Genomic DNA, 25,570 nt, shown 5'->3' on the forward strand with positions numbered 1-25,570 from the left:
ATTGGCCCTGCCCTGTTCCACTGAGTAGGGGGGAACCATAGCCATGATGGCCACGAAAACGGTTCCTGGCCCTCCCCATCCATTTTGCAAACCCATGATGGACTCAGCACCCCTTTAAACATTGACAGAGCACAGTTGGAGGGCACAGATGCCAGGTCTGAGCGCAGCTGGGAGCAAAAGAAGTTAACAATGCAATATGTCTAGGCATGGTACACAGGGTAGGATGGGTCAGTGTTGGTCAGCTAATGGGTAAGAAAAAAAACCTAATCAGCAAAAGAAATCAAGCCTTTACAGCAGCAACCTGGACCTTTCACTGTGTTAAGAGCTCAGTGGCTTGAATTACAAGAATTCTGTGAATGACAAGTCTTAGTAGCTAGAGAGCTGCAGCACCATGCATCAGCTTTCTTTAAAAATATTCTAGAAATCACGTGAGTGAGCCTGGCTCAGTCAGGTCTTCAAGCACATCGAAGTTAGTCCTAACCTATGCTGGACAGATAGATACTAATCTAACACCAATTCTTTTGGTCAAGGTTTAGGAACCCTTGTGCGCGTGCGTCTGCTCTGAGCATGCGGAAGTGAGAAGAGGCAGTTGGAGAATCTTGTTCCCTGTTGGCAGACAAGAGCCAACAGACACAAGCCACAACCACAGGCAAAAGTTTAGAGAAACTTGTTATTAAATTTAATTTTCTTTAAATACATACCTTTTTCCCACCCTCACCCACTTGGGGGAGGAACAGAAAACCCCCACCTCTTCCACCGGGGGGGGGGATTCCATGTATAAAGCCTGAGATGGTGAGGATGAAGTATAAAAATACTATTTACAAAGGGGAAGATGGTGTCCACTGCGACCTTAACCTTCAGACACCCCCATCCCCAGGCCCCTTTTTGCTCCTTTAGAAAAAACCCCTGGGAATCCATTTGGGTGTCGACCAAGCCTTTCCTCTGGGGGGAGTGGGGGGGGCGCTCAAACCCCATCATGGACTAGGAAGCTCTGAGACCAACCGGAGGAACAGTGAACGGATAGCACCTCGGATCTTAGGAGCGGGAGGGGGCTGCCCTCCACCCCCCTGTAGTCAGCAGGCCGGCGGCCAGCCTTGGTTTCCTTAGGTTCCATGTAAACATTGACGTTTCTTCTGTTCTTCCCTGCTTTCCCCGATTTCCTACAGAGCCTCCCTCGCGTCCGCTGGAGGCACTCGGTTCCTCCATCTTTCCCTCCTTCCTTTCTAACCCTCCTCTGGAAGGAGTGGGGAGCCGGCGGGGAGGTCACAGGTGGGGCAGAGCCCATCTCATCCCTTCTTCTAGGTCAGGGCAGCTTGTCCTCCTCAGGGGAACCCTCAAGGGGGTGTGCTCCAAGTTCTTGGCCAAATAGGAGTGGATTTCTTTTCCCAGAGCAGGGACAAAGCAGGCAGCTAGTCCAGTACCAGGATACAGTGGTCCTGACGGGCAAGGCCATCAGAACTGAGTAGCAGGGAAGAGGCTTCAGCAGGCAGGAAGGTGGGCAAGTCTAGTCTCACCTGGATGGTGGAAGACCAGCTCTGCACCCCGCCCCTCCAGGTGAGCACGCCCATCACCACCCAACAGTCTTGTTCACCGCGGCTGTGCGGAAGGAGCAGGCACCCATGAGGCTAAGAGGTCTTCTCCAGGCCTTGGCATGGAGGCAGTGCTCACACCAGCTCATCCAACAGGATCCCAATGCTCTGGGTGGCCTCTGAAGGACCAGCAATGGGCTTGTTACACATGGGGCAGACACAGCGTACTTCCAGCCACTTCACCAGACACCTGTGGGCGAAAGACGACCTGTTTTTCCCTAAGACGATACCAACCTGCTCCAGCTGTCTTTTCATAGAGCTCAGCTGCTTCTCAGGACAAGAACCTCTCTATCCTCGTCCCAGTCTAACCCCTCCATATCCAGACAGGATGGAGGGCATCACCGGCAAGGGGTAGGTGAGATGGGTAGGGATTGGAGGCTCTGGAAGATGCTCCCTGCTTATTCCTTTCACAGGCATCCCTGGACATACATCCCTGCTGTGGACACTTACTTGCGGTGAAAGGCGTGTTGGCATGGGAGCACACCCAGCTCGTCCTTGCCCTTGAAGTCTTCCAGACAGACGGCACAGGTCTGCTGTGGGAAGAAAGGGGCCGTGTGAGAGGTGGTGGGGAAGAGCCTCACTCCCCCATCCTGAATACCCATCACCTCATCCCCACCCAAGAGAGAACTAACCCTGACAGTGAGGTAGCCAGGAACCACAGGGGACTGCTTTAGATTTAAAACGACCCAAAGAAGGTGAAATTAAACATTTAGTTCCTCAGTCACACTAGCCACGTTTCAAGTGCTCAACAGCCACAACGTGGCTAGTGGCCCCCACACTGAATGATGCACATAAAGAGCGTTTCTGTCCTCAGATTTCCACCGGGCAGCACTGTTCTAGAGGAATGTTTTTTAAAATTTGACTGAATTACAATGTTGTGTTAATTTCTGCTGTACAGCAAAGTGACTCAGTTATACATATATATCTTCTTTTTCATATTCTTTTCCATTATGGTTTATCCCAAGATATTGAATATAGTTCCCTGTGCTCTACAGCAGGACTTTGTTGTTTATCCATTCTATATATAATAGTTTGCATCAAACTCCCACTCCATCCCTCCCCCAGTCTACCCTCCCTAGACAAGCACAACTCTGTTCTCTGAGAGTCTGTTTCTGTTTTGTAGATAGGTTCACTTGTGTCATATTTTATTTATTTATTTATTTTTTTGGTCACGCCACATGGCATGTGGGATCTTAGTTCCCTGAACAAGGATCAAACCCACACCCCCTGTAGTGGAAGTGTGGAACCCTAACCACTGGACCGCTAGGAAAGTCCCTGAGTCCCTGTGTCATATAGTAGATTCCGCATATAAGTGATATCAGATGGTGTTTGTCTTGCTCTGTCTGACTTACTTCGTTTAGTATGATCATCTCTAGGTCCACCCATGTTGCTGTAAATGGCATGATTTTGTTCTGTTTTACAGCTGACTAGCTATGGTTTTTGCCTTTCCAGCCTAGGACCTTTGGCGAGGGCGCACTTATTAAGAACTAGAGGTAAGGATGGGGTTCTGGTGTATGGTTCACATTCTTTAAATCCAGCCTTACATCCCAGTATATTAACCCTTTTGATCTCACTTGAGTTACTCTTCTGGAGGAGAGCTTAAGAAACATTGGAACTTGCAGACACCATGATAGTGGATGCCAGAAAGAGGGATGAAATGAGGCCGTGGCCAGGCAGCCTTGTGTGCAGGGAGACCTGTGATCTTCCCCGCTCCCAGACAACCACACACACGCGCTCTGCAGAAGTGTCTGTGGTTATGGAAGGAAGTCCTGGGAAATGAGTTAGGTGACCTCAAAGGCACAGGTGGGAAAGGAAGATGAAATGGTCTAGTCCTAAAAGAGCCAGGGGCCCCAGGGAGTGGGTGTGATGGGGGAGGGGAGGGGAATGGAGGGAAACAGGGAAGAACCTCAGGGCTGGACACACGTGTCAGATCCACAGCTGCCAGGACAGAACACATACAAAGGTAAACTCTTTCAGACCAAGACATGGGGTCCGAGCAGGAGAAAGTTACTGAAATCTGGCACACAGTGGTCTGACCACCTTCCTGGTTAAGACTATGCCTAGCGGGGCGTCCTGAGGCCATGGGTCACCACATAACCAAACCCTTCTGTGATCCCTTCGTTTTCTGCCTGCGCCGGTTTTGTTCCAGACATAACAGATTCTGCATGTTGGTCACCTCCGGGGATGAGTTTCTTCCTCCTTGGCCCAAGAAGACAGGAAGGCAGGGACCAAAAGGGAGGGGTCAGGCTGAGAGTGCCAGAGAGGGTTTGCTTTACCTGCTGGGCAGCCTCGAGAGCTGCCCCAGCGCACTCACCCCATATAACTGTAACTTCTTGGCATCACCTTTAAGCACCACCTGGGGAAAAGAGCAGAGGTCTGATGTCATGAGAAACCAAACCCAGAGGCCAGGCGGTATTCGCTGAGGAAGGGAATCCCTGGCCCCTGCAGAGAAATGCCACCCTGTACCCCCACCCCCCCAGCCCAACCCTCTCACGAAAGAGGAGGGCTTTGGGCCCCATCTGCGCCCAGTCAGACTTGAGGAAGGGAAAGGAGTTAGCCTCCGAGGGGGGCCAGAGGGGAGGCCAAAGGGAGGCCAGGCCAGCTCAAACCTGCTCTCCCCGCAACCCTCACCCCACCATATCCAGCAGGGCTTAGTAGTGGGGGAGGACGTCTCGGGGCAAAATGTAGACTTTCTTTACCTCTTTATATCCATATCGTTCGCTCTGTGCTTGGTTCCGGAGTTTGCTGGGGGAGCAGAAAGAGGGGAGAGAAGAGGTCATTATGTCTTTGCACCAAGAGCCATTCAAATGAGCAGATGAGTCCGGCCGGCTGCTTGGGACATCCTTCTGGGGGTGGGGAGGTGCGCTTCCCACAGACACGTGGGGTATGCATGGGACCCTCTGCGGGTCACTGGAGTCGGTTAAGCACTCAGATCCTTACTCAGGTTCAACTGCCTCAAAACTCACTGTCACCTCCCCCAGACTGGGGGCGTCTCTGCAGAGCACCCTCATATTGAGTTGGCCAAAAAGTTCATTCGGTATTTTCCACAACATCGTATGAAAACCGGAACAAACCCATATTTGGCCAACCCACAGTTCATCACCCTCCCTGCTGCTTCCCGGTAGATCACTTCCTTCAGGCTCCCCAAATATACAGATCAACCATCTGCTTGCTGAGTATACAGAAGTTAGATTTTTTTCTTTTTTCCGGCAATGCCACGCAGCTTGCAGGATCTTAGTTCCCTGACCAGGGACTGAACCCACGCCCTCAGCAGTGAAAGCACAGAGTCCTAACCACTGGACCCCCAGGGAATTCCCAGAAGTTAGATATTCTTAAGAGGAATATTTCCACCAAGCCAGGGAAGCAGGGGAACGTCTGTTGAGCCTGGGGAATTTTCCACCCAGAGAACACAAGTATTCTGGAACCAGAGCACATGCTTCCCCACTTCACAGTGCCAGGCCAACACAGGCAATCCCTTCTTTGTTTTCCTCTTTTTGTTTCAAGCTGGTGGCCCGCATACTGGCGGACTCTCAATGGCCAAAACACAATGGCCAGAACACGCCGTTACTAGTGGCAGGAGCTTAATCGTGGTGGAGGATTTGCTGTGAGTCGATCTCTGCGCTGATATATCCATCTCCTTTGGCCTCGATTCCAAACAGTTTCCAAAGGGAGAGACGTTCGTGTTTGCAGATGAGGAACACAGCGTCCAAAGAAGTGAAGTAACTTGCCCGAACATCAGAGCTGGCTGGCGGCAGAGTCTGGATGTGAATCAAAGTCGATCTGATGACAGAGCCTGGGTTCGTCAACACACTGGCTTTACCAATTAGGCGGCACACACTGTGGTCCCGAGGATACGATGTGGTTTTGGGGAAACACCCTTTCATCAACAAGCCTCTGACTCCCTGAATGGCTCAGTGTGCAGATGCCTGGGACCGTGATTACGCACTGATCATAATTTTTTTTTTGTCATTTTATTTTCAGTAAGAGAAACCTTCCGAATTGTGCAGGGAGCTCTATGGCCTCCTGTACTTGGGAACCAGATGGGGCTTTCTCGCCCACAGGGCATTTCTACCAAAGATCTGAGTTATTGGAAGGAAACATCAGGAAACCATCGGGTTAGCATACCATGGCCTCCTGAGAGCCAAATCCAGCTGACCGCTTGTTTCATAGGTCCTAGAAGTGAAGAATGGTACTTATTCTTTTTTTAAACTCTCATTGTATTTATTATTTTTTAAGCTCTTTATTGGAATATAATTGCTCTACACTCTTGCACCAGTTTTTGAGGTACACCAAAGTGAATCAGCTGTATTTAGACATATATCCCCATATCCCCTCCCTCCTGCGACTCCCTCCCACCCTCCCTGTCCTGGCCCTCTAAAGCATCACCCATCATCGAGGTGATCTCCCTTCATTATACAGCAACTTCCCACTAGCTGTCTATTTTACATTTGGTAGTGTATCTATGTCTATGCTACTCTCTCACTTCGTCCCAGCTTCCCCTTCACCACCCCACCCCTGTCCCCGGTCCTCCCCGCCCCACCCCACCCCCGCCAACCCCGTGTGCTCAAGTCCATTCTCTACATCTGCATCTTTATTCTTGCCCTGTCACTGGGTTCATCAGTACTACTTTTTTAGATACCATATATATGAGTTAGCATACGGTTATTTGTTTCTCTCTTTCTGGCCTACTTCCTACTGGAAGCAGGACTTGAAAGAGTATCTCATGGCATTTGAAAATTATATGAAACTCAACGTTAATGCCCATAAAATTTTACAAGGGCACAGCCAAGCTTATGCTGGGTTGGCTAAAAAGTTCATTCGGGTTTTTCCATAACATCTTAAGGACAAACCTGAACAAACTTTTTGGCCAATCCAACAGCTTATGTACCGTCTACGGCTGCTTCTGCAAAGTAGGGCTGGCTGGTTCGGACAGAGACCATATGACCTGCAAAGCCTATAATATCTGGCCTTGTGCAGAAAGAGACTGCTGGCCTGAGTTAGAGGGAGAGAACCTCCAATCACGAGACTCAATTGAAGGGAGCGGGGTAAGACGCTCCAGGAGCAGCGAAGAGATGCTGGAACCAGAGTGGAGTGGGGTCCAGAAGGTCTAAAAGAGCTGTGCTCGACTCACAGCCAGGGCACAGTTAAGACTGGGCTCCCACCACCTTCATGGCTCCTAACAGGCGGTCAGGGGACAGCTGGGGCAGGTGTCTCCCTGCCTCGGGGCTGAGGGCGGGGCAGCACAGCCATGGCCCCCCGCCTGCCCCGTCATCGGAGGGTTTCTGGTCATCGGAGACTGGGCCAAGGGTGTACCCAGGGCTCCCACTGCTCCACCCTGACCTTTGCACTTTCATACACACACATGCACCTGTGTTGCCACTTCCACATGAGACGACAGGGAAGGATGCACCCAAAGCTTAAATGATCAAGTGCTACCTGCTTGACACTGGGTTCATCTGGGGAAGGAAGAAAATGAGTGATCTCACTGCCAGGGTGCTCACAGCTGCCTTCTGAGAGAGACACTGTTGCTCTTTTACCAGGTATGTACAGAGTAAATAAGGAAGTGGTGAGGAGGCTGCTTCCTGACTCAGACTGAGAGGTTGTCACATCTTCTGAGTCTCGCCTGCAACATGCTACGTGTACATAGTACGTGCAGGGCCTTTCTGCTTGCTGTGTTCTAGGATGCCTGGGGTGTCCTCCTTCCCCACCCTCGGCCCTTCTGACTGCCTGGCTCCCTTGAATGGTCTTACCCCAAGGATCCTGCAGAAGCCTGACTCTCAGAGCCCAGGACTAGCGGAACAGTGAAGGGTTTTGGAGCCATGTCCTGTATTCACTCTGCATGTAGATTTCCATATCAGGAAGGTATAGGTTATGATGAAATGGGGCCAAAAGGGTTCCAAGGGAAACAAAGCAAAAAGCAAAGCTCCTGGGCCATCCCAGCGGGGGACAGAGTGCCAGTGACTCTGGACAGGTGGCCTTCTCAGCTGTCGGGTGAGCAAAGCAACTAAAAATACCCCGAATTCAATGAGACCATTTCTAGCCGCTGCCAGTGGGCTCTCCCTGGCTTTTCCCTTTTGCAACAAACAATGCAGCCAGGTCCCGAAAATAATCACTCCTTTCCTGCCCATTTGTACTTCACGGGCCCCTCCATCCTGTGTAGGGCAGAGATCAGCTCCGGGGGGGTCAGGGAGATGGAGCGAGGGGGAGCTGGGGGGCAGAGGCTGGCCTTGGCCAATGAGCTCACCAGGTCAGGAGGGGGTTCACAGGCCTATTTTGGCTGAGGAGGAAACCGAGAAGCAGGGAGAGGAAGTGGCTTCTGTGCTTGTGTGTCTTTCTATATATAGACACTCCCAGGCTGCCACGCACCAGCAAGCCTGGGGAACCATGAGACGCCAGGGTCGAACTGGCTTCGGGCAGGCTGCAGGACAGAGGGCGGGGTGGCGAAGGGGCAGATTACTGCAGAAGGAACAGGTGGCACCGAGCACCCCCGCAGTGGGGAAAGCTTTTGGTATCATGTGGCTGTATCTCTTCTGTTCTTTAACTCCAGCCAAACAAAACATAAATCAGCCACACCCGAGCTCGTAGCCTGTCCTTCTGCAGGATGACCATCCTAGCTGCAGGAGGGTGGCCACGGATGTCACAGTGGTTCCCATTCAAGGAATAAGAATGGGAGAAGGCCAGCATCTGGAATCTGAAAGACTCTCGCTCATTGTCATAAGACCAGCCCACCTCTCCGTCTTCCTGGATATAGGAGCTTCGGCAGATCTTTAACTGTCTGAGCGTGAATTTCCTCATTTATAAAGCAGGCTGATACCGAAACTGGAGGGAAGTTCTGAGGACTAAGGAAGCTAAATGTTTCACAAAATGCTGACTGTGATGCCTGGCACACAGAAGGTACTTGGTAAAGAGCAGCGAAAACCCTAAGATCACACCTATTAGTGGCAGAATTAGGAAATGTAAAGCCTGGTCACCCACGTACTCGCTCAGGGTTATTTTGTAGATTTTCTTCTCTTGACCACTTTTGCAGCCTGGCATGGGTGTGCCTGTGTGTGTGTGCTAGGGCCAGACGAAATTGGTTTTAGAGCCTCCTGCCAGCATCACACACAACTCTTTGCTATGTCTCCTCTTCCGTCTCTGGGGAGTTGCATAAATTGCTTCATATGGGGAGAGCGCAGTGGTTGGTGGTCAGGAAGATGAAAGCGTTTGAGGAAGAAAACTTAGGCTTGGGGAAAGGGGAGGGGGTGGTGAGATACCGGAAATCTACCTTCACTTACTAATTAGATGCAAACTTTAGACTCAATTGTACAAGAGGGAAAATAAACCACTCTCTCTTCTGCAAAGACTTGTAAGTGGAAAATTCCAGGCCTGGGGACTTTTTAAAGTCCTGAGAAAGAAGAAGCCCAAAGTAGTGGACGGGGAGCACAGAGAGCGCTTCTTCTTAAGAGGGAGCTCCTCTGGCCCTAGGAATCCGGACAAGTATCTACTTTCCCTCTAGCCTCTTGCCAGGCAAAGCACTCAAACCCACTTGGACATTTCAGTGGGGAACAGGAACTCATTCCTTCATCTTGACTTAATTGTCTTAGATGATTTGATCTGACACTAGCCTAGACCCCAGCTGACATCTGTCTACCCTGGCGTTGGGTAATCACATGTTTGTGTGTGTGGGCGTGTGGCTTGGTTATCACAACGGCTCTCAGGACCATTAGCACATTCTACTGGTCAGGAGTGTCTAGCGTTGCCCAATGCACGGGACAGTCCCATACAATGAGGAATTGTCGATACCAATAGAGCACCCTAGTCAGAAACACTACTGTATTTTCCACTCTGAATACCAGGCATGCCCCACATTTTTTTTTCCTGCCCCACATTTTTGTAATATTTATTTGGTTGCGCCAGGTCTTTGTTGTGGCAAGCAGGCTCCTTAGTTGTGGCATGGTAACCCTTAGTTGTGGCATGCATGTGGGATTCAGCTCCCCGACCAGGAATCGAACCTGGGCCCGCTGCATTGGGAGCACGGAGTCTTAACCACTGCACCACCAGGGAGGTCCCCTGCCCCACATTTTTGGTAGAAAACAGCCACCAGTTCCTTTGCCTGGAAGTGAACAAGAGTTCCTGGAGCTTGGCTAGCCCTGCCAAGCTCACGTCCTTCCCTGGATCCCTACACAGTAAGAAGAAATGATGTTTTTCAGTTCTCTCTCTCTCGAATATAAGAGCTTACAAGGCAGAACAAACAAGCAGCTCTGCAGACACCAGCTTGCTAATATTAGCATCTGGCGGGATGGCAACAGGATTTCCCAGGAGGGCCGAGGATCATGCCATTGGTGTCCCGATGCCCCCCACCCCTGGCCACGCAGAGAGTGTGAATCGGCGGGGAGAGACAGTTCAGGGACCACCGATGATAGTACTTGGACAGTCATTCCAGGCAACTTGAGAATAACTGGCCAACAGGGGGATGCAGCCTGATTCATGCTGACCTTATATGCGCTCCAACAACCTGATAGGCTGATGTAAATAGAAACACCAGGCCTCAGGGCCCAGCGAAGGGCAGGCTAAGTCCTGTCCTCCAGGCAGGGGCCCCCGCTGGAGGCTGGTGACTCTGTGACGAAAGCCTCGCTCGCCCCGCCCCGCCCAGGGCCGCCGCCTCCAGGACGCCCCACCCCAGGTCAGCCGGCGAGCCACCCACCTGATAAAATAGCAGCAGAAGATGAGGCTGAGCATGAAGACGAAGATGCCGGTGCCGAAGATGACCATGTAGATGTTGAGGGGAAGGTCTTGGAAACTGATGGGTGGCATCGAGCAGGACTTGTTGGTGCTCACCAGTCCCAGGCCGCAGAAACACCCTGCAAAGAACCAGGAGGCAAAGTATTACAATGGTGGGAAATTTACCACTGGGGCCAACGGGGCTCTGTGCAAACAAGGGTGCTCTGTGCAAACAAGGGTGCAGGGAGAGATGGCAAACCTCTGACTCAGGGGCTTGCTTTTTTTTTTTTTTTTTTAATTGAAGTATAGTTGATTTACAATGTTGTGTTAGTTGCTGGTGTAGAGCAAAGTGATTCAGTTATACATATACATATATATATTCTTTTCCATGATGGTTTCTTACAGAATATCGTTAGTTCCCTGTGCTATAAGTAGGTCTTTGTTCGTTTGTTTACATTTATTTATTTTGGCTGCACTGGGCTTTAGCTGCAGCACATGGGATCTTTAGCTCCCCGACCAGGGAGCCAACCTAGGCCCCCTGCAGAGTGCGAAGTCTTACCCACTGGACCACCAGGGAAGTCCTGTTTATCTAGTTTACAAACAGTAGTTTGTATCTGTTAATCCCAAACTCCTAATATATCCCTTCCTCACTCCCTTTCCCCTTTGGTAACCATAAATTTGTTTTCTATGTCTGTGAGTCTGTTTCTGTTTTGTAAATGAGTTCATTTGTATCATATTTTAGGTTCTATATATGAGCTATCATATGATATTTGTCTTTCTCTGACTTACTTCACTTAGTATGATCATCTCTAGGTCCATCCATATTGCTGCAAATGGAGTTATTTCATTCTTTTATGGCTGAGTAGTATTCCAACACACACACACACACACACACACACACACACACACACACACGCGCCCCACATCTCCTTTATCCATTCATCTGTTGATGGACACTCAAGTTGCTTCCATGTCTTGGCTACTGTGAACAGTGCCGCTATGAACATTAGGGTGCATGCATCTTTTCGAATTAGAGTTTTCTCCAGATACATGTCCAAGTGTGAGACTGCTGGATAATATGCCTATTTTTAGTTTTTTAAAAGAAACTCCATACTGTTTTCCATACTGGCTGCACCAATTTACATTGCAGGGGCTTACGTTTGCACCCTAGTTTCAACACTTACCAGCTATACGATCTTGGGTAAATTATTTAACCAATCTATGAAATGGGATCCTACACACAGTACTTAAACCAGCATCCCTATCTAGGGGACCAAGGATTCAGGCAATGGGCAGAAGTTGGGAAACTCACTTCCATCAGGTAGAAGCCCATATAGTGCAGTAGCAAAATGAAAAGCCTTAGGTGAGGAAACGTACATTTGGGCTCCAATCTCACCTCTCCCTAGCTATGTGACCTTTTAAGAAATTACCTCGCTAAGCTTCACTTTGTCACAGGAAAACAAGCAACGTGCAGAGAGGACCGAAAATGATGGTGTAAGAAACATGCTTTGTAAATTGCAAAGTGCAGTTGCAAAGGTCATTTGTCATTAAGCCATCTGCTCCAGAAGCCAAGAAGCTCTAGGACCAGAATAGAAATTATTCACTCTGAGGCTGGGCCAGCGTTCCAGAAAGTGGCAAAGGGCGGGGGGCAGGGGAGCTGCAGCTTTTACTGGCCACCTTCCCCCTTTCTACTCAAAGCCTTGCCGCGCAGTCCCCTAATGGCAGTGGCATCCCCCCAAGCTTGTTAGAAATGCAGAATCTCAGGCCGCCCTCACTGAAATGAATCAGAATCCACATTTGAATGAGGTCCCTTCAGCTTGGGACGCACGCGTGGCCACTAGATGCTTCCCTTTCCCACGTGACTCAGGGGTAAATCCTGATTGGTCCAAAGGTGGTGACCACACCTAGCCCTTGCCAGGGGTTCGGTGTTAGGGTAGGTATGTGATAAGGATCTGGCTGCAGAAGCAAAGAGAAGGTCTGCTGGAAAAGACAAGATTTTCTTTTTGGGGGTCACATCTCCCCCAAACACCTGGAATGATGGCGGCCAAGTTACAGCTGGAAAGAGACATTCAATACAAAGCTGCTGGAAGAGAAGACAAGGAAAGAAGAAAGATGTTGTCACTTGAGTTGCTGAATTAACGAATCCTGGAGCTGCTATCTTGAGAATACTGGTCCTGAGAGTTAGTAAATTTTCTATCATGTTTATAAGGGAAAAAAAAAAAGATAGGATTTAACCACAAGCCAGTTGAGTGTTTTTTTCCTGCTGGCAGGCAAAAAATAGCAGTGATCTGAAAGGTAAGTCTCAAACTCTTGGATTTCAGAAAGTGTTGGGATGAGAAGGCTAGACTTTACAATACATCTGCTACTGGCCAAGCACATCTCATACTACCAACTTAACCTCTGTAATAACGCCACCGTGAAATGTTTCTCCCCCCAGCCTCCTGGGGGAAAAACGACCCAATCATTAAACAACGTGTCTACAGTCAAACAGCTAAGGAGGCCTGGCTTCAAAGCCCTCTGGGGACTTCCCCGGCGGTCCAGTGGTTAGGACTCTGTGCTTTCACTGCTGAGGGCACAGGTTCAATCCCTGCTTAAGGAACTAAGATCCTACGCAGCTCGGGGGTGAGGGAACCTCTGGACTCAAACTTTCAGCGTGGGTTTTAAGTACTTTCCTGACATCATGGCTAGGAGTCAGACCCCCATTAATACGCTTTGGAATTCTACACTGTAATTAGCCATGTGACCCCAACTCAGCAGATGACTGGCTTGAAAGACTGAAGTCATCTTTGACCTCATACACCTCAGCCCTCTTCATCCCCAAGATCAATCTAGTGACCAGTATAATGGGCCTCCCTCCAAACCTCTTTCAGATTGTGTGCCAATTATCTACTGCCAAGTCTCTATTCCAAGCAGATGTAGAGAGAGCCCAATTCTACCCCAAGTGCCTATTAATTGATGTCTAGTCCCTCCTCTAATTTAGCCCACATGTCTGACATTTCCTCCCACTTGGTTTCTAGCATGTATTTCCCAAACTCAAGACTGGCTTCAAGTCCCCCTACACACACATGCGCCGGGTCCCCTCTCTAGCTCCCCCACTCATTATCCTCCGTCATCACCCCAGGTGGGCCAGCCTCCTCTCCATTTCTTGCTCAACCGTGTCATCACCTGCCTCCACATCTCTGTTCATGCAGCTTTCTCTGCCTGAAACTCCCTCTCCTTCCCCGAAGTCCCCCAAACCTAGTCTTTGTGATATTCCAGCCCTCACCCTCCCCCCCGCCCCAAATTCTATAGTGCTCACAGCTTGTGTCATGTGTCTGGCTCTGGTACACTCAGTAACTGTCTTATGTTGCCCCCACTGTTCCTAGAATCAACTTCATTTAACTCAAAAAGGCATTAAGCATTGATTAGATGACAAGTACCACAGCAGACACTGATGATAAAAAAGCAAAGAAAGACAAGATGATCTTACCGTCTAGGAAAGAAGACGGACACAAAGGTTTTCACCATACAAAGTGCGGCACATAGTAGGGGTGTGACTATATACAATCCTGAGATCAGAGATGAGTTCTAACATGCCTGAGTGCTCGTACATCTGAGGATGTGGACTTTCGTACATTCTCCAGTGCCTACCCTCGTGTTTGGCTTGGTTGCAATAACTGGTTAACAGATAAATAAATTTTTCTCAAGATGACCCGGTCATCTTGGCAAAAGCTCCTGCTTCAAAGTAAGGAGATTGAAGTTTGGGAAAATTGCCCAGAAACTGCCCTCAGCTAATGGATGACCAGTCATCCAACAAGTATTGCTGCTGACTTGATTTATACACTGACCTAGAAATCGTGGGGAAACAAAAAGTAAAAGTTCTTGTCCTGAAAGACTTTTTGGTTAAAGTTGGAAAAAAAGTAATTAGCTCCTAAACTTTGCCCAGCTCTTGCATCTGAACCTCCACCTTGGGTTAGAAAGTTCCCCCCTCCCCCCCCCCCGCTTCACCCTCCACTCGTATATTTGATCTTCGTGGGCCAAAGGAGATCAATTTTCCATGAAGACATCACAGTGGACTGGCCAGGGAGGACCAACTTCTGTCTACTCTGGAAAAGGGCCTTTGGGCTTCTCTTCCAGGGAACTCTGTCCTCAGTGCCAAAGAAGTCTTCTTCCCCACCAGACACATCTCCCCAACCCCTGTCTCATCAACAGTTGATGCTGTAAGAGGGTCTAACCCTTAACATGCCTTTGCTCTCCATGCACCATTTATGAGCTGGATCCTGGCATCTTTAGGGTTCCAAAGAACCTCACTGGGTTCCCTGTTCTGGGAACTTGCACAGCAATGGCCATAGCTAACACAGAGGGTTTACAAAGTGTATTCACTCTGGAGGCACTCTGGCCTCAGGACTTTATCAGTTTATCTTGACCATCTTATCTTGCTGAGAGAAGCTTTCCCTGGGGCTCCAGGATTGAGTCCGTGAGTTTGGGACTTTCTGTGATAAAGAAGTGTGGGTGAGAAGCGCTTCATAGCTGAGAGGAGATGGTCCATTTGCTTGTACGCTGATTAGAAAGTGGGAAAAAATATACGTTGGGCTAAAAGCTGACAGTGGAGTAGTTTTTCCTCTAAACTTATAAGGACAGAATTTTAACCCCAGGAATGAGGGGCTCTACATATTTTTCACAAAGGTGTTGGGGGAGGATTGTTTCTTCACTTGAGTCAGAGAAGTCATCTCTCTGTCACTTTAAGAAGTGAAAAGAACAGTGAACTATATTCAATGTCCTATATGATAAACCATAATGGAAAAGAATATAAGAAAAGAATGTCTATATGCGTATAACTGAGTCAGTGTGCTGTACAGCAGAGACTGGCACAACACTGTAAATCAACTATACTTCGGTAAAAAAAAATTTTTTTTAAAGTAAAAAACACAACATTGTAAATCAACTATACTTCAATAAAAAATAAATTAAAAAAAAAAAGTGAAAAGATAAAGCAGCAGGTCCTCTGCTAGTCTAAACCCTCGTAGGAAAGGGGCTGCCCAGAAGAAAGGCTGGTGTTCCTGTCAGCCACCTTGGTTCTTCTCCTGAAGTCTGTTCCATTGTTTCAGCCGACCCAGGAAAGCCTTGACATCAGAATGTCTCATCTCTGAGCTCGCCAGGCCAGGAGCTGGAATGACGTCAAGAGAAGCACTGGCCAAGAAAGACCAGTGGATCTGGGAAATGCTTCTCCTTCCCAGCCAACGGGAATCTTTCCCAGATGCTGGGATGCACTGTCCTTCCTCCCCCCCCCCCCCCCCCCAATCCTCCGCACCGCCACTCTAGCAATGCCGCCTATCCCACACACAGCTTGGCTCATTTTCAGGAAATTAGATCCTACCAGCAAGAGGAAAAGGGGGGTGGGGGGCCCCTCGTACACATGCTGCCCAAACCCTGCCTTAAAACAAAAGCCTCTTGAAATAATTAATGCAAGATCTGGCAAGAATCTTTCAAAAATTGATTTTTTTTTCCCTCCTAACTAGCCAGCCTACCCTGCTCAGAGATAAGGCCAGCTGCTTTGGTCCCCCCGCCCCGCTTCCCCCTTTCTCCGGAAACTCTCCAAGCTTTAGAACAACGCAGTCAAGATCCTAGCGCCACTGGATCTTGAAAGTTTTGAACTGACCCGCTCAGAAGGTCCCTCTTTTCAGGTAGCCTGGGCGAGGCATCAGACCCAAGCCCAACCTGTATGCATCACCTGAACCGAAGCCTCAGGTGAGATGAATTTTGCATCACCCAGGCCGGGGTGGGAGGGGTGACTGGATCCGGAGGCGCGGCCAGCACCGAAGCACGTGAGCTAGTACTGTGGTCTGGCCTTGGGGCCGGTGAGCCCAGCTCCCCAGGCAAGCCCTGCACTCAAGGGTAGCCGGGCGCCGAGAGATCTATCAATCCGGTAAAGCCACGCTCATTAATCCGGCGTCTTCCACGGACACAAAGCCGCTTCGCAGCCGGTGCGCAGCCAACAAAGGCGCAGAGGAAGGCGCCCCCGCGCCCCGTCCCGCACGCTGCATTGTATACATATTTAAAATAGCCTGCAAAGTTTCAGGCCAGGAACTTGAGCTCCCTCTAGGAGATCCCAGCCCGAGCGCGGATTTAATTCTCCTCCGACAACCACAACAAAGAACAAGAGTTGGAGCGCACAAAGGCAAGGGGAGGCGGTAGGCGTGCGAAGCCGCCACACAAAGGCCGGGAACCCCTCGGCTCCCACGCCCGCCGCGCGCTCCAGAGATCCTTCCCTTCCCGGCCCTGGAGTTAAACCTGGACTTTTTTTTTTTTTTTTTTTTTTTTTTTTCAAATTCCGCGCTGTGCAGAGCTGAGTCTGGCGCCAGGACGCCTCCTCGCCGGTCCTATATCAGGAAAAACTTGGCTCGCGAGGGAGAACAAGCCCTCGGACCTGAAACCTGGTGTCCCCCTCTGCGCGTCTCCGGCCAGCCGCGCGTCCCTCGTCCTGCCGGCCCGGGACTCACCGTTACACCACTGAAATGGGTGCATCAATGAACTCTCGGCTGGCTTCCTCTGGCGAACGAATGCAGGCGGCGGGTCGGACAGGCGGGGTGGGCGCGCCGGCTGGCGGGTGGCAGGAGGGGCCGGTGCGGTGCGCGGCAGCCGATCTTCTTCCGCAAGTCGAACTCCCTCCGGAGCAGGGGGGCTTCGGCGAGATGGGTTTTAGAGCAACAAAAGAGGGAAGAAGAGAAAACAAGCAAACAGAAAGTCCCCCGGATCAAAGCACCGCGGACGAAAGGCAGGAAGAGCCCCGGGGCTGCGGGAGCTGCGGGGCGCCTCAAGGCGGGTGGGGGCGGCTGGTTGGCAGAGGAGGGAAGAGCCTTCGCCCGAGAGGCGACCCAGTTGCCTTGGCGGGGAGGTGCGATGCCAGGGACGCCGAAACTGACACGGTGTGCGCACACCCCCTCCCTTATACTCCCCCCACCCCGCCCCGCTCCCCGGAAAACTCCGCCCCCCTCCCGTCACCCGCCCTCCGGCCAATGGGAGCCTTCCTCCGGGCCCCCGGCATTATTTGCAGCTCCGCCCCCATCGGAGGGTGGGGAGCATCTTTGCCCCTTGGGCGCCTCCCCCTTCACCTTCCCAGTCCTCGGGATACTTAAGTCGAGAAAGAAGCGCGCGGCGCGGTGGGATGGCCGGAGAAGCCGGGGGCCAGCCTCCTCCGCTAGGGATGTGGAGGAAACTGAACAATTAGTGCCACATTGTTTTCTGCCTCCAGATCTGTTACTGTTTAGCATTTCTATAGCTCTTTGAGAAACCAGCTGGGGGAGTGGTTATATTTCTGCCCAGAGGGCAAGGACTTGGTCCTAGGTGGCGGCTTGCACGCTTCTTTGCGCCATTGGAAAGAGGGAACTTTGGCAGCAATGAAGCCCCAACGCAGCCAGTAAATAAATACATTTATGAGGGGAAAAAAAAGAAGAAAGAGAAAGAGGGAATTTTGCAGCAACAAGGTTGGACCTAGAGATTATCATTCTAAATGAAGTAAGTTAGATGGAGAAAGATAAATATCAAGTGATATCCCTTATATGTGGAATTTTAAAGAAAGGATATAAATGAACTTACTTAAAAAACAGAAATAGACTACAGAGAGAAAACAGAGTTATGCTTACCAAAGGGGAAAAGGGGGGAGGGATAAATCAGAAGTTTGGTAATAACAGATATACACTACTATATATAAAATAAATAAGCAACAAGGACCTACTGTATACCACAGGGAACTATATTCAACATCTTGTAATAATCTATAATGGAAAAGGATCTAAAAAAGAATCTCTGAATCACTTTGCTCTACACCTGAAAGTAACACAACATTCTAAATCAACTATACTTCAATAAAATAAATAACCAAATAAATTAATAATAAAGTTGCTGAATAAAATTCCATTGTATGACTATCACAACTTCTTTGTTCACCAGTTGTTCGATATTTGAGTTATTTCCAGTTTGGGGCTATTAAAAATAAAGGTTTTCAGAGCAAAACAAACAAAAAACAAAAGAGGGAACTGAAACCAGGATTTAAAGCAGATGAATTAGGAAAGTGAGATCTAGAAAGCGCTTTACTTATCTTATTTTTGGAGACACTCCCCCCCCACCCCTGGTTTTACCAACGAGGAACTAAGACCTGAAGCTTAAGGTAGACTTGTTAGGGCTCTAAGCTCCTGAGTAGCAGAATCAAACACAGACATCCATACTGGCAATACCATAAGGGCAGCATCTTCAGCATCTAGCACTACGCAAGTGTTGAAGAAATAGTAGTTGGAAGAAGGACTGAATCTCTTAATTCCCTGTCCAATGTGATGATTTCTTTTACCTGAACTGCATTATTTTTGTTTCTTTCTTGCCCTTTTTTCCTGCCTTTCTTTCTTTTTCTCCCTCCCGTCCTCCTCTTTGTTTCCTCCCTCCCTCCCTTCCTTTCCTTCATCCTTTGCTCCCTTCTTTCTTCCTTTCCTCCCCCCTCTCTTCTTTCTTCCTTCCTTCCCTCCTTCCTTTCCCTTTCCTTCCTTCCTTCCTTTCTTTCTTCTCCTTCCTCCCTCCCTTCCTTCCTTTCTTTTTTCTTTCTTTCTTCTCTTTCCTCCCTTCCTTCCTCCCTCCCTTCATTTCTCTTCCTCTGCCTCCTTTTTCCCTTACTTTGTCTTTCTGTGTTTCATTTTTTTAGAGCATATTCACCACAAGCCCACTTTTGCCAAGCACCTGTTCACTGGAGAGCCATCAATGCCCTCAAGCCTGCTCTCCTGGGATGTACGTTGCATGAGGAGATAAACAGTAAGCAAGCAAAAAACAAATAAGAATGACTCAACCTAATCTTTCTATTTTAAACTTACTGCCTCAGTTGAAGGTAATAAATCCTTTCCCTGACTCTTGAGAGTTTGTAACACTCAAATAAGACTATACAAATGAGTACTTTGCATTTAAAAGCATGATGGCGAAGGTATCAAATGACTTGGCCAAGAGCACTCAGCAGTCTGCAAAAATAGTTTAGCACTTATGTAATTGTCTGAAAACAATTGTTTTCCTTTATGAGCTACTCGGAAAGGGTATCATGTACAGATCCAACTAATTTCATCTCCTACTAATCGGACAATTCCAAAAGCTTCCTAATTGGTCTCTCTGTCTCTAGTCTATGTCTTAGACTTTAGAGCCACATATGCAGACTCCCAAGTCTCAAGCCCAGAGAGTCTCATTCCATAGTTAAAGGTGGTCCCCAGAAGTGTTCATTTAACATGCCTTGACATGTACACACTGCTTTATTTAAAATAGATAACCCACAAGGACCTACTGTATAGCACAGGGAATTTGCTCAATATTATGTGACAACCTAAACGGGAAAATAATTTGAAAAAGAATAGACACATGTACATGTATAACTGAATCACTTTGCTGTACACCTGAAACTAATACATTGTTAATCAACTATATCCCAATATAAAAGAAAAAGTTAAAAAAATATGTCTTGTCCCCCCCTCCAAATTCTCATGTAGTTATGCTGAAAGAAATATTGTTCTGCTCTTACTCTCAAATCCATCTTCTCTGCTGACCCCAGAGCTACCTTTCTAAAACATAAATCTCATCATTTCTTTCTCCTGCTTAATGAGGTCTATAGGTTCCTGGTGTTTACAGGATAAAAAGGCAAACTCTAGAGTGTGCCATTCAAGTCATTCCAGTCTGGACTTTGCTTTTCACCCTAATGCCAAATGCACCCCCTCCTCCTCCATACACTATTCATCAGCCACGAAGCTTCTACCGTTGTTCCTTGAATATATTCTTTCTGTGATTTTGTCCACCGTAGCAGTTATGTTTGGAATGCCCTTTTCCTTCCCATGCCTGACATTTTGTAAGATTTGGCTAAAAATTAACCTCTTCTGTGGTCTGCCATTGTCACCTTTTTTACATCTCTTCCAATACTTTTCATGTACAGTGTAGTAGGTTATGGGATTATAAAAATAACTATGTGAATTCCTAAATTTGATCCCTTCATGAGCCCTCCTCATAAGAGATTTTGCAAAGGTATGAGTCATTTTGTGGTGGTTCCAGTGTCTGGTTCAATAAATATTGTGGAATGTATGTGCGTGCGAGTATATAAATTACCATACAATTTGAGCCATGTTCTCAGCAGTATAGAGGATTAAAAAAAAGTATAGCTGTTACTTATCCAATAGTTCTATTTATTGGCTCCGGGGAAAGGTGTTGATAGGTGAGCCAGATGGTATTAAGGAATTCCTGCTAGGTGCCTCTAGGGCACACCTGTGAAAGAGGGAGAGCCTTTGAAAGGAAAATTGACAGGAAGTGAGGAGTACATCTTCCCTGCCTTAGGCTAAGGAACCCAGGTGTGAAGACACCCTAAAGGTAGGAACAGTGGAAATTCTCAGGGAGACACAACTGGTCAATTTGGGCAGTGGACATGGGCCATGAGTGCAGAAGTCAGAAAGTTTTTTAACAATTCGTATGTTAAGCCTGACATTTTAAGCATTCACTAAGGTCTCCCGAGGCACTCAAGGACTCTAATTTAGGAAACCCAATGCATCCCTTCTCAATCTCCCACCTTCATCCCTCCCGGCCATTGTGGCCTTAGGGCAGTGCCCCAGATGATGGCTTAGATTGGGAGATGTAGGCTGAAGGAAGGGCTTTTGCTTTGAGCATCCTTGGTCCAGTGGTCAGGGCTCCGAGCTTCCACTGCATCCACTGCAGGGGGCATGGGTTCCATCCCTGGTTAGGGAACTACGATCCCACATGCTGTGTGGTGTGGCCAAAAAACAAATAAGCAAGCAAAAGGTTGGTTTGATCCAGCATTTTCCTGGACTAAAGGGTTGTATCAAAAAGAAGTTGATTTCTCACATCATGTCAATCCAATTTAGATAACTCACCTTCCCCCAACCTCAGCCAGTGATGCTTCATACACCCAGCTTCTTGTGAATCAGGAAGGCAAGTGTGGTTATTTTGTGAGGAAGAAATGGAAACAGTAAAGAAGGTGAGGAATTATACATCCAAAGCCAAAGCCACTTGAGAAATCTGAAGCAGAATTATGTTTCTAAATCTTCCACAGCAAGAGAGAAAGGTAGGGACTTCCCTGGGGGTGCAGCAGTTAAGAATCTGCCTGCCAACGCAGGGGACATGGGTTCGAGCCCTGGTCAGGAAAGATCCTGCATGCCGAAGAGTAACTAAGTCCGCGTGCCACAACTACTGAGCCTGCGCTCTAGAGCCTGTGAGCCACAACTACTGAGCCCACATGCTCCAACTACTGAAGCCTGCGGGCCTAGAACCTGTGCTCTGCAAGAAGAGAAGCCACTGCAGTAAGGAGACCTTGCACTGCAACAAAGGGTAGCCCCTACCCCCAGCCACAACTAGAGAAAGTCCATGCGCCGCAACGAAGACCCAACTCAGCCAAAAATAAATAAATTTATTAAAAAAAAAAGAGAGAAAGAGAAAGGTGATACTAAAACCTCAAGAAAAACTTCTGCAGAGTCAAGGACTCTCTTCATTTTCAAGGTCCCGCCCCAACATTCTCTTATATACCCCGAAAGCCCCCTCATTTTAAGGCCTTGTTAGCATTAGAGAAACGCATTTTGGAGACAGAGCTAATTCTATGGAGGAGCATGAGATCAGAAACCTCAGTCCCATCGTTTTACCTTTACTAAGAGACTCTCTCTTCCAGGGGCCTCCAAAACCAGCCTCAAAATATGGAAGAGAATACTAACCATGATGGGTTGTAAAAAGTGATAATTAACCCCAAATAAACGTCATACTTTAAAATTAGACAAATTGTCCTATTTCCCTAAGCTTTTTCATTGCTTAAGAGAACAATTTTCATGGAACATGCAACTCTGCAATTCTTTGAAGGGGTTTAAGAGTTGTTCATTTTATATTTGGGCAAAGGAGACCCTTTGCTCATTTTATTCTTAAAAGATCTGGCCTTCCTCTTTCCAAATACCCTGGGGATCTCAGTACCAGGAAGCTTGTAGGGGATGATTGATGTGACTTTTTCTTTTCTTTTTTTTTTAATATTGGGCTAGAGTTCATTAACAATGTTGTGTTAGTTTCAGGTGTACCACAAAGTCATTCAGTTACACATATACATGTATCTATTCTTTTCCCATATAGGTTATTACAGAATATTGAGCAGAGTTCCCTGTGCTATACAGTAGGTCTTTGTTGGTTATCCATTTAAAATATAGCAGCATGTACATGTCAATCCCAAACTCCCAATCTATCCTTTCCTCTCCAGCCTTCCCTCCTGGTCACCATAAGTTCCTTCTCTAAGTCTGTGAGTCTGTTTCTGATTTGTAAATAAGTTCATTTGTATGATTGATGCCACTCTTGCTGAAAGGTGTTCATAATCTTCTCAGAAAAGCCTAGGTCCTGTCTGTGGTTCTCTAGGGAAGTGAAGCAGCCGTTCCAGCCCCCTCCCCCTCAACTCCCGACCCACTTGGGAAATCTAATAGGAGAATAAGGCTTGGTTGTGACCCCAAGGCAAAGCTTCCTTTCTCTCTCCCTTTCTTTCTGAGTTCTGGGTGATGCCCCAGGCTTTTCCCCGGGTTTCTCTTAAGCGTCCCTGATGACAGTCCTAAGTATCAGGGGAGGCCGGAAGGAAACAGAAGTTATGGGGTTCAAGCTAGCCTGATTTCCCAGGAATCCTGCATAGTCCTGCTATGTCTTTGGATTTCTGGAACAAAGCCAATACTCTAGGCCAGAGCTGAACCATCCCACGTGTGAGAGTGGAGATTGGAGAATAAAGCAGAGGAGGAGAGAAAAACACCTGTGACTGATCGCCTATTGCATGCCAAGCCCTGCGTTCAGTCTTCACATATCCATGGATTCCTCACCAGGACCCTCGGGGTATAATTATTTTCTACTTTCTTATTAAAAAAAAAAAAAAATAGAAGCTCAAGAAGGTTAGGTCTCCCCGCAAAATCTGGTAAGTGTTGTCAACAGAATTCCAACCAAACTTGTTCTCCATAAAACATGCTCTTTCTCTAAACACTTAACAGTAGCGAAAGCTCTGGAATCTGGCATGATATTGCCTCATTTTCTCCCTTGGAAGGTTAGGGCTTGTCCTAACTCTACCGCAGAGGGTCATACGAGAAACAAAAAGCTTGAAAAATGCTTTTCATACACCTGGCCCATAAAAAGCCCCCAATAAATGTTCCTTATTTTTATCATCAAACTATATCACGAAGCATCATGGCTCAGAAGTTGTATGAGGCCAGGAGCCAGTACCTGTAGTGTATTAATTAGGATGCAGGCTAAGCTACTGTGGTGGGTTTGAAAATATGTCCACCCATTTTTAAATACTCCTCCCTTTCAAGTGGGGAGCCTCCTTCCCATTTTCTTGAATGAGAAGAGATTGAGCTGGACTTGGGACTCTTCTATCAAGCCGAGGGAAGTGGAGGTGACCGTGGTTGATTTTGGAGACTGGGTCATAAAAATGCACCGCGATTTCCTCCTCTCTCTCTCCCTCTGGTCACTTGCTCTGGGGAAGCCAGGAGCCATGTCACAAGGACACTCGCCTGTGGAGAAGCCACATGGCAGGGGACGGGGGTCTCTGCTAGCAGCCGTGTGAGTAGACGTGGATATTCTGGCTTTAGTCAAACCTGGAGTGACAGTGGCAGCTTCTGCCAATGTCCTGGCTGCAGCCTCTTGAGAGACCCTGAGGCAAAACCACACCGTTCAGCTGCTCTTGAATTCCTGACCCACAGGAACGAGGAGACAACCAATGTTTGCTGTTTTTAGCCACTAAGATTAGGGGTAATTTGTTACTGAGCCATAGATAAATACCACGCCACTGTCACAAAGAGACCTAAAAGTATAGGGGCAGGACTTCCCTGGCGGTCCAGTGGTTAAGACTCTGCACTTCCACGGCAGGGGGCGTGGGTTCGATCCCTGGTGGGGGAACTAAGATGCCACATGCCCCACAGTGCGGGGGTGGGGGGGTGAGGATGAGGGGATGTGGGGGACAGGGACTCCAGCCATCTAGTATATTTCTGTCTCATGAACATTCCAAAGAAAGGAGGTGGGTTCTGCTTCACGAAGCCATCCAGAGCCACGGATTCCTTTCTCTCTTTCTCTCGCTGTTTGGCCCCGTCCTGAGAGGTGTTCCTTGTTCATACAGGAGAAGCTGACTTACCAGTTACATAGCTGATGTTCTAACCCCAAGGGAGGGGATGAAAGAGTGGAAAGACAGCATTTTCCTTGTAAGAATTCAAGTTTTAACTTTTGGTCCCATTCCACTGGTGAGAGTTTAGTCACCGGGTCACACCTACTTGCAAAAGAAGCCTGAAGAATGGAGTCTCAGGCCGGACAGTCAGCCCGAAGCTCCAGGCAGGTCTGTGATAACAGGAGGAAGTGGAGGGTGGAATCTGGCAGATGCAGGCCCAGCAACCTCCCCATCCTCGGTCCTGGTGTTGGCACCTTCTCTGTGACTTTCAGTGACACTTCTCCAAGCCCCAGTTTCTCATTTACAAAATGAAGGATTGGAGACTTCCGTGGTGGTCCAGTGGTTAGGACTTTGCGCTTCCACTGCCGAGGGCTCAGGTTCAGTCCCTGGTTGGGGAACCAAAATCCCATGTGGTGTGGCCAAAAAAAAAAAAATTACTGCACATGATGTTTGCTGACCTACTTTATTTTTGTAAGCTTTTTATTTTATATTGGAGTAGAGTTGATTAACAATGTTGTGTTAGTTTCAGGTGTACAGCAAAGTGATTCAGTTATACATATAAACGTATCTATTCTTTTTCAAATTCTTTTCCCAATTAGCTAACCTACTTAAAAAAATTAAAAATAAAATGAAGGATTAGATAAGCTTGGTGGTTTTCATTTTTTTGTGTGTGTGGCAGAATGCTGTTTATTAGATACTGTTTAAAAACAGACAGTGCATGGATTAGAGATAAAAACAGGGCTGATCTGTTTGAATCGTGTGGGGTTTCTCTCTCTGCAGTGACCCCCCCCCCCACCAAGTGGACCCATGGAAAGCTATTTCAAGCACTAGAGCTCTGTCAGGCGTGATCAGGAAATCACCAAGTGAGAAGTTCACCAGGCTGCCTTCCAGTTCTGGTGTTTTTGAGGCTCTGATCACTCACTTGTGTTCCCTGCCCTGGGCTGGAGCACATCCCTTCTTGCTTGGCACCTGGAGGCTTGGCCCTGGCACGTACTGGCGGAGGAAGATGGATGAGCCTTTGCCCTGGGTCTCCTGACTCACCTCACTTCCTTTCATCCCTTTTCTGATCTTGTGATATATCTCTCTTTTCTCCTAAGGCAAGTGAGGTTCCCCCCTTTCC

General features: G+C 48.2%; 1 protein-coding gene across 3 annotated transcripts; it reads right to left on the reverse strand.

The window, feature by feature from the left end:
- Positions 1-732: 732 nt before the first annotated feature.
- Positions 733-17,089, reverse strand: RNF122 (ring finger protein 122). Of its 3 annotated transcripts, none has more exons than XM_057697175.1 (6): positions 16,769-17,089; positions 10,273-10,429; positions 4,289-4,334; positions 3,904-3,945; positions 2,040-2,119; positions 733-1,779 (listed from the first exon to the last, which is right to left on the reverse strand). In XM_057697175.1, the coding sequence occupies exons 1-6, from the start codon at positions 16,791-16,793 to the stop codon at positions 1,665-1,667; spliced, it is 465 nt and encodes a 154-aa protein (XP_057553158.1). In that variant the 5' UTR covers positions 16,794-17,089; the 3' UTR covers positions 733-1,664. The 3 variants fall into 3 exon arrangements, with proteins under 3 accessions (XP_057553158.1, XP_057553157.1, XP_057553159.1); XM_057697174.1 differs by having other exon boundaries at positions 2,040-2,122; XM_057697176.1 differs by lacking the exon at positions 16,769-17,089 and adding an exon at positions 16,000-16,056 and having other exon boundaries at positions 2,040-2,122.
- Between the last annotated feature and the right edge of the window lie 8,481 nt (positions 17,090-25,570).

Source organism: Hippopotamus amphibius, chromosome 10, assembly GCF_030028045.1.
Source record: "Hippopotamus amphibius kiboko isolate mHipAmp2 chromosome 10, mHipAmp2.hap2, whole genome shotgun sequence".
Taxonomy (NCBI): Eukaryota; Metazoa; Chordata; class Mammalia; order Artiodactyla; family Hippopotamidae; genus Hippopotamus; species Hippopotamus amphibius.

What these genes read in the sequence shown, in the direction of transcription:
- RNF122 (XM_057697174.1), bottom strand. Translation starts at nt 16,793, where the DNA reads ATGCACCCATTTCAGTGGTGTAACG. An exon ending in CCCATTTCAGTGGTGTAACG is followed by an intron (nt 10,430 to 16,768) that starts GTGAGTCCCGGG and finishes GGTTCTTTGCAG; the next exon opens with GGTGTTTCTGCGGCCTGGGA. An exon ending in AGAAGTTACAGTTATATGGG is followed by an intron (nt 2,123 to 3,903) that starts GTGAGTGCGCTG and finishes TTCTTCCCACAG; the next exon opens with CAGACCTGTGCCGTCTGTCT.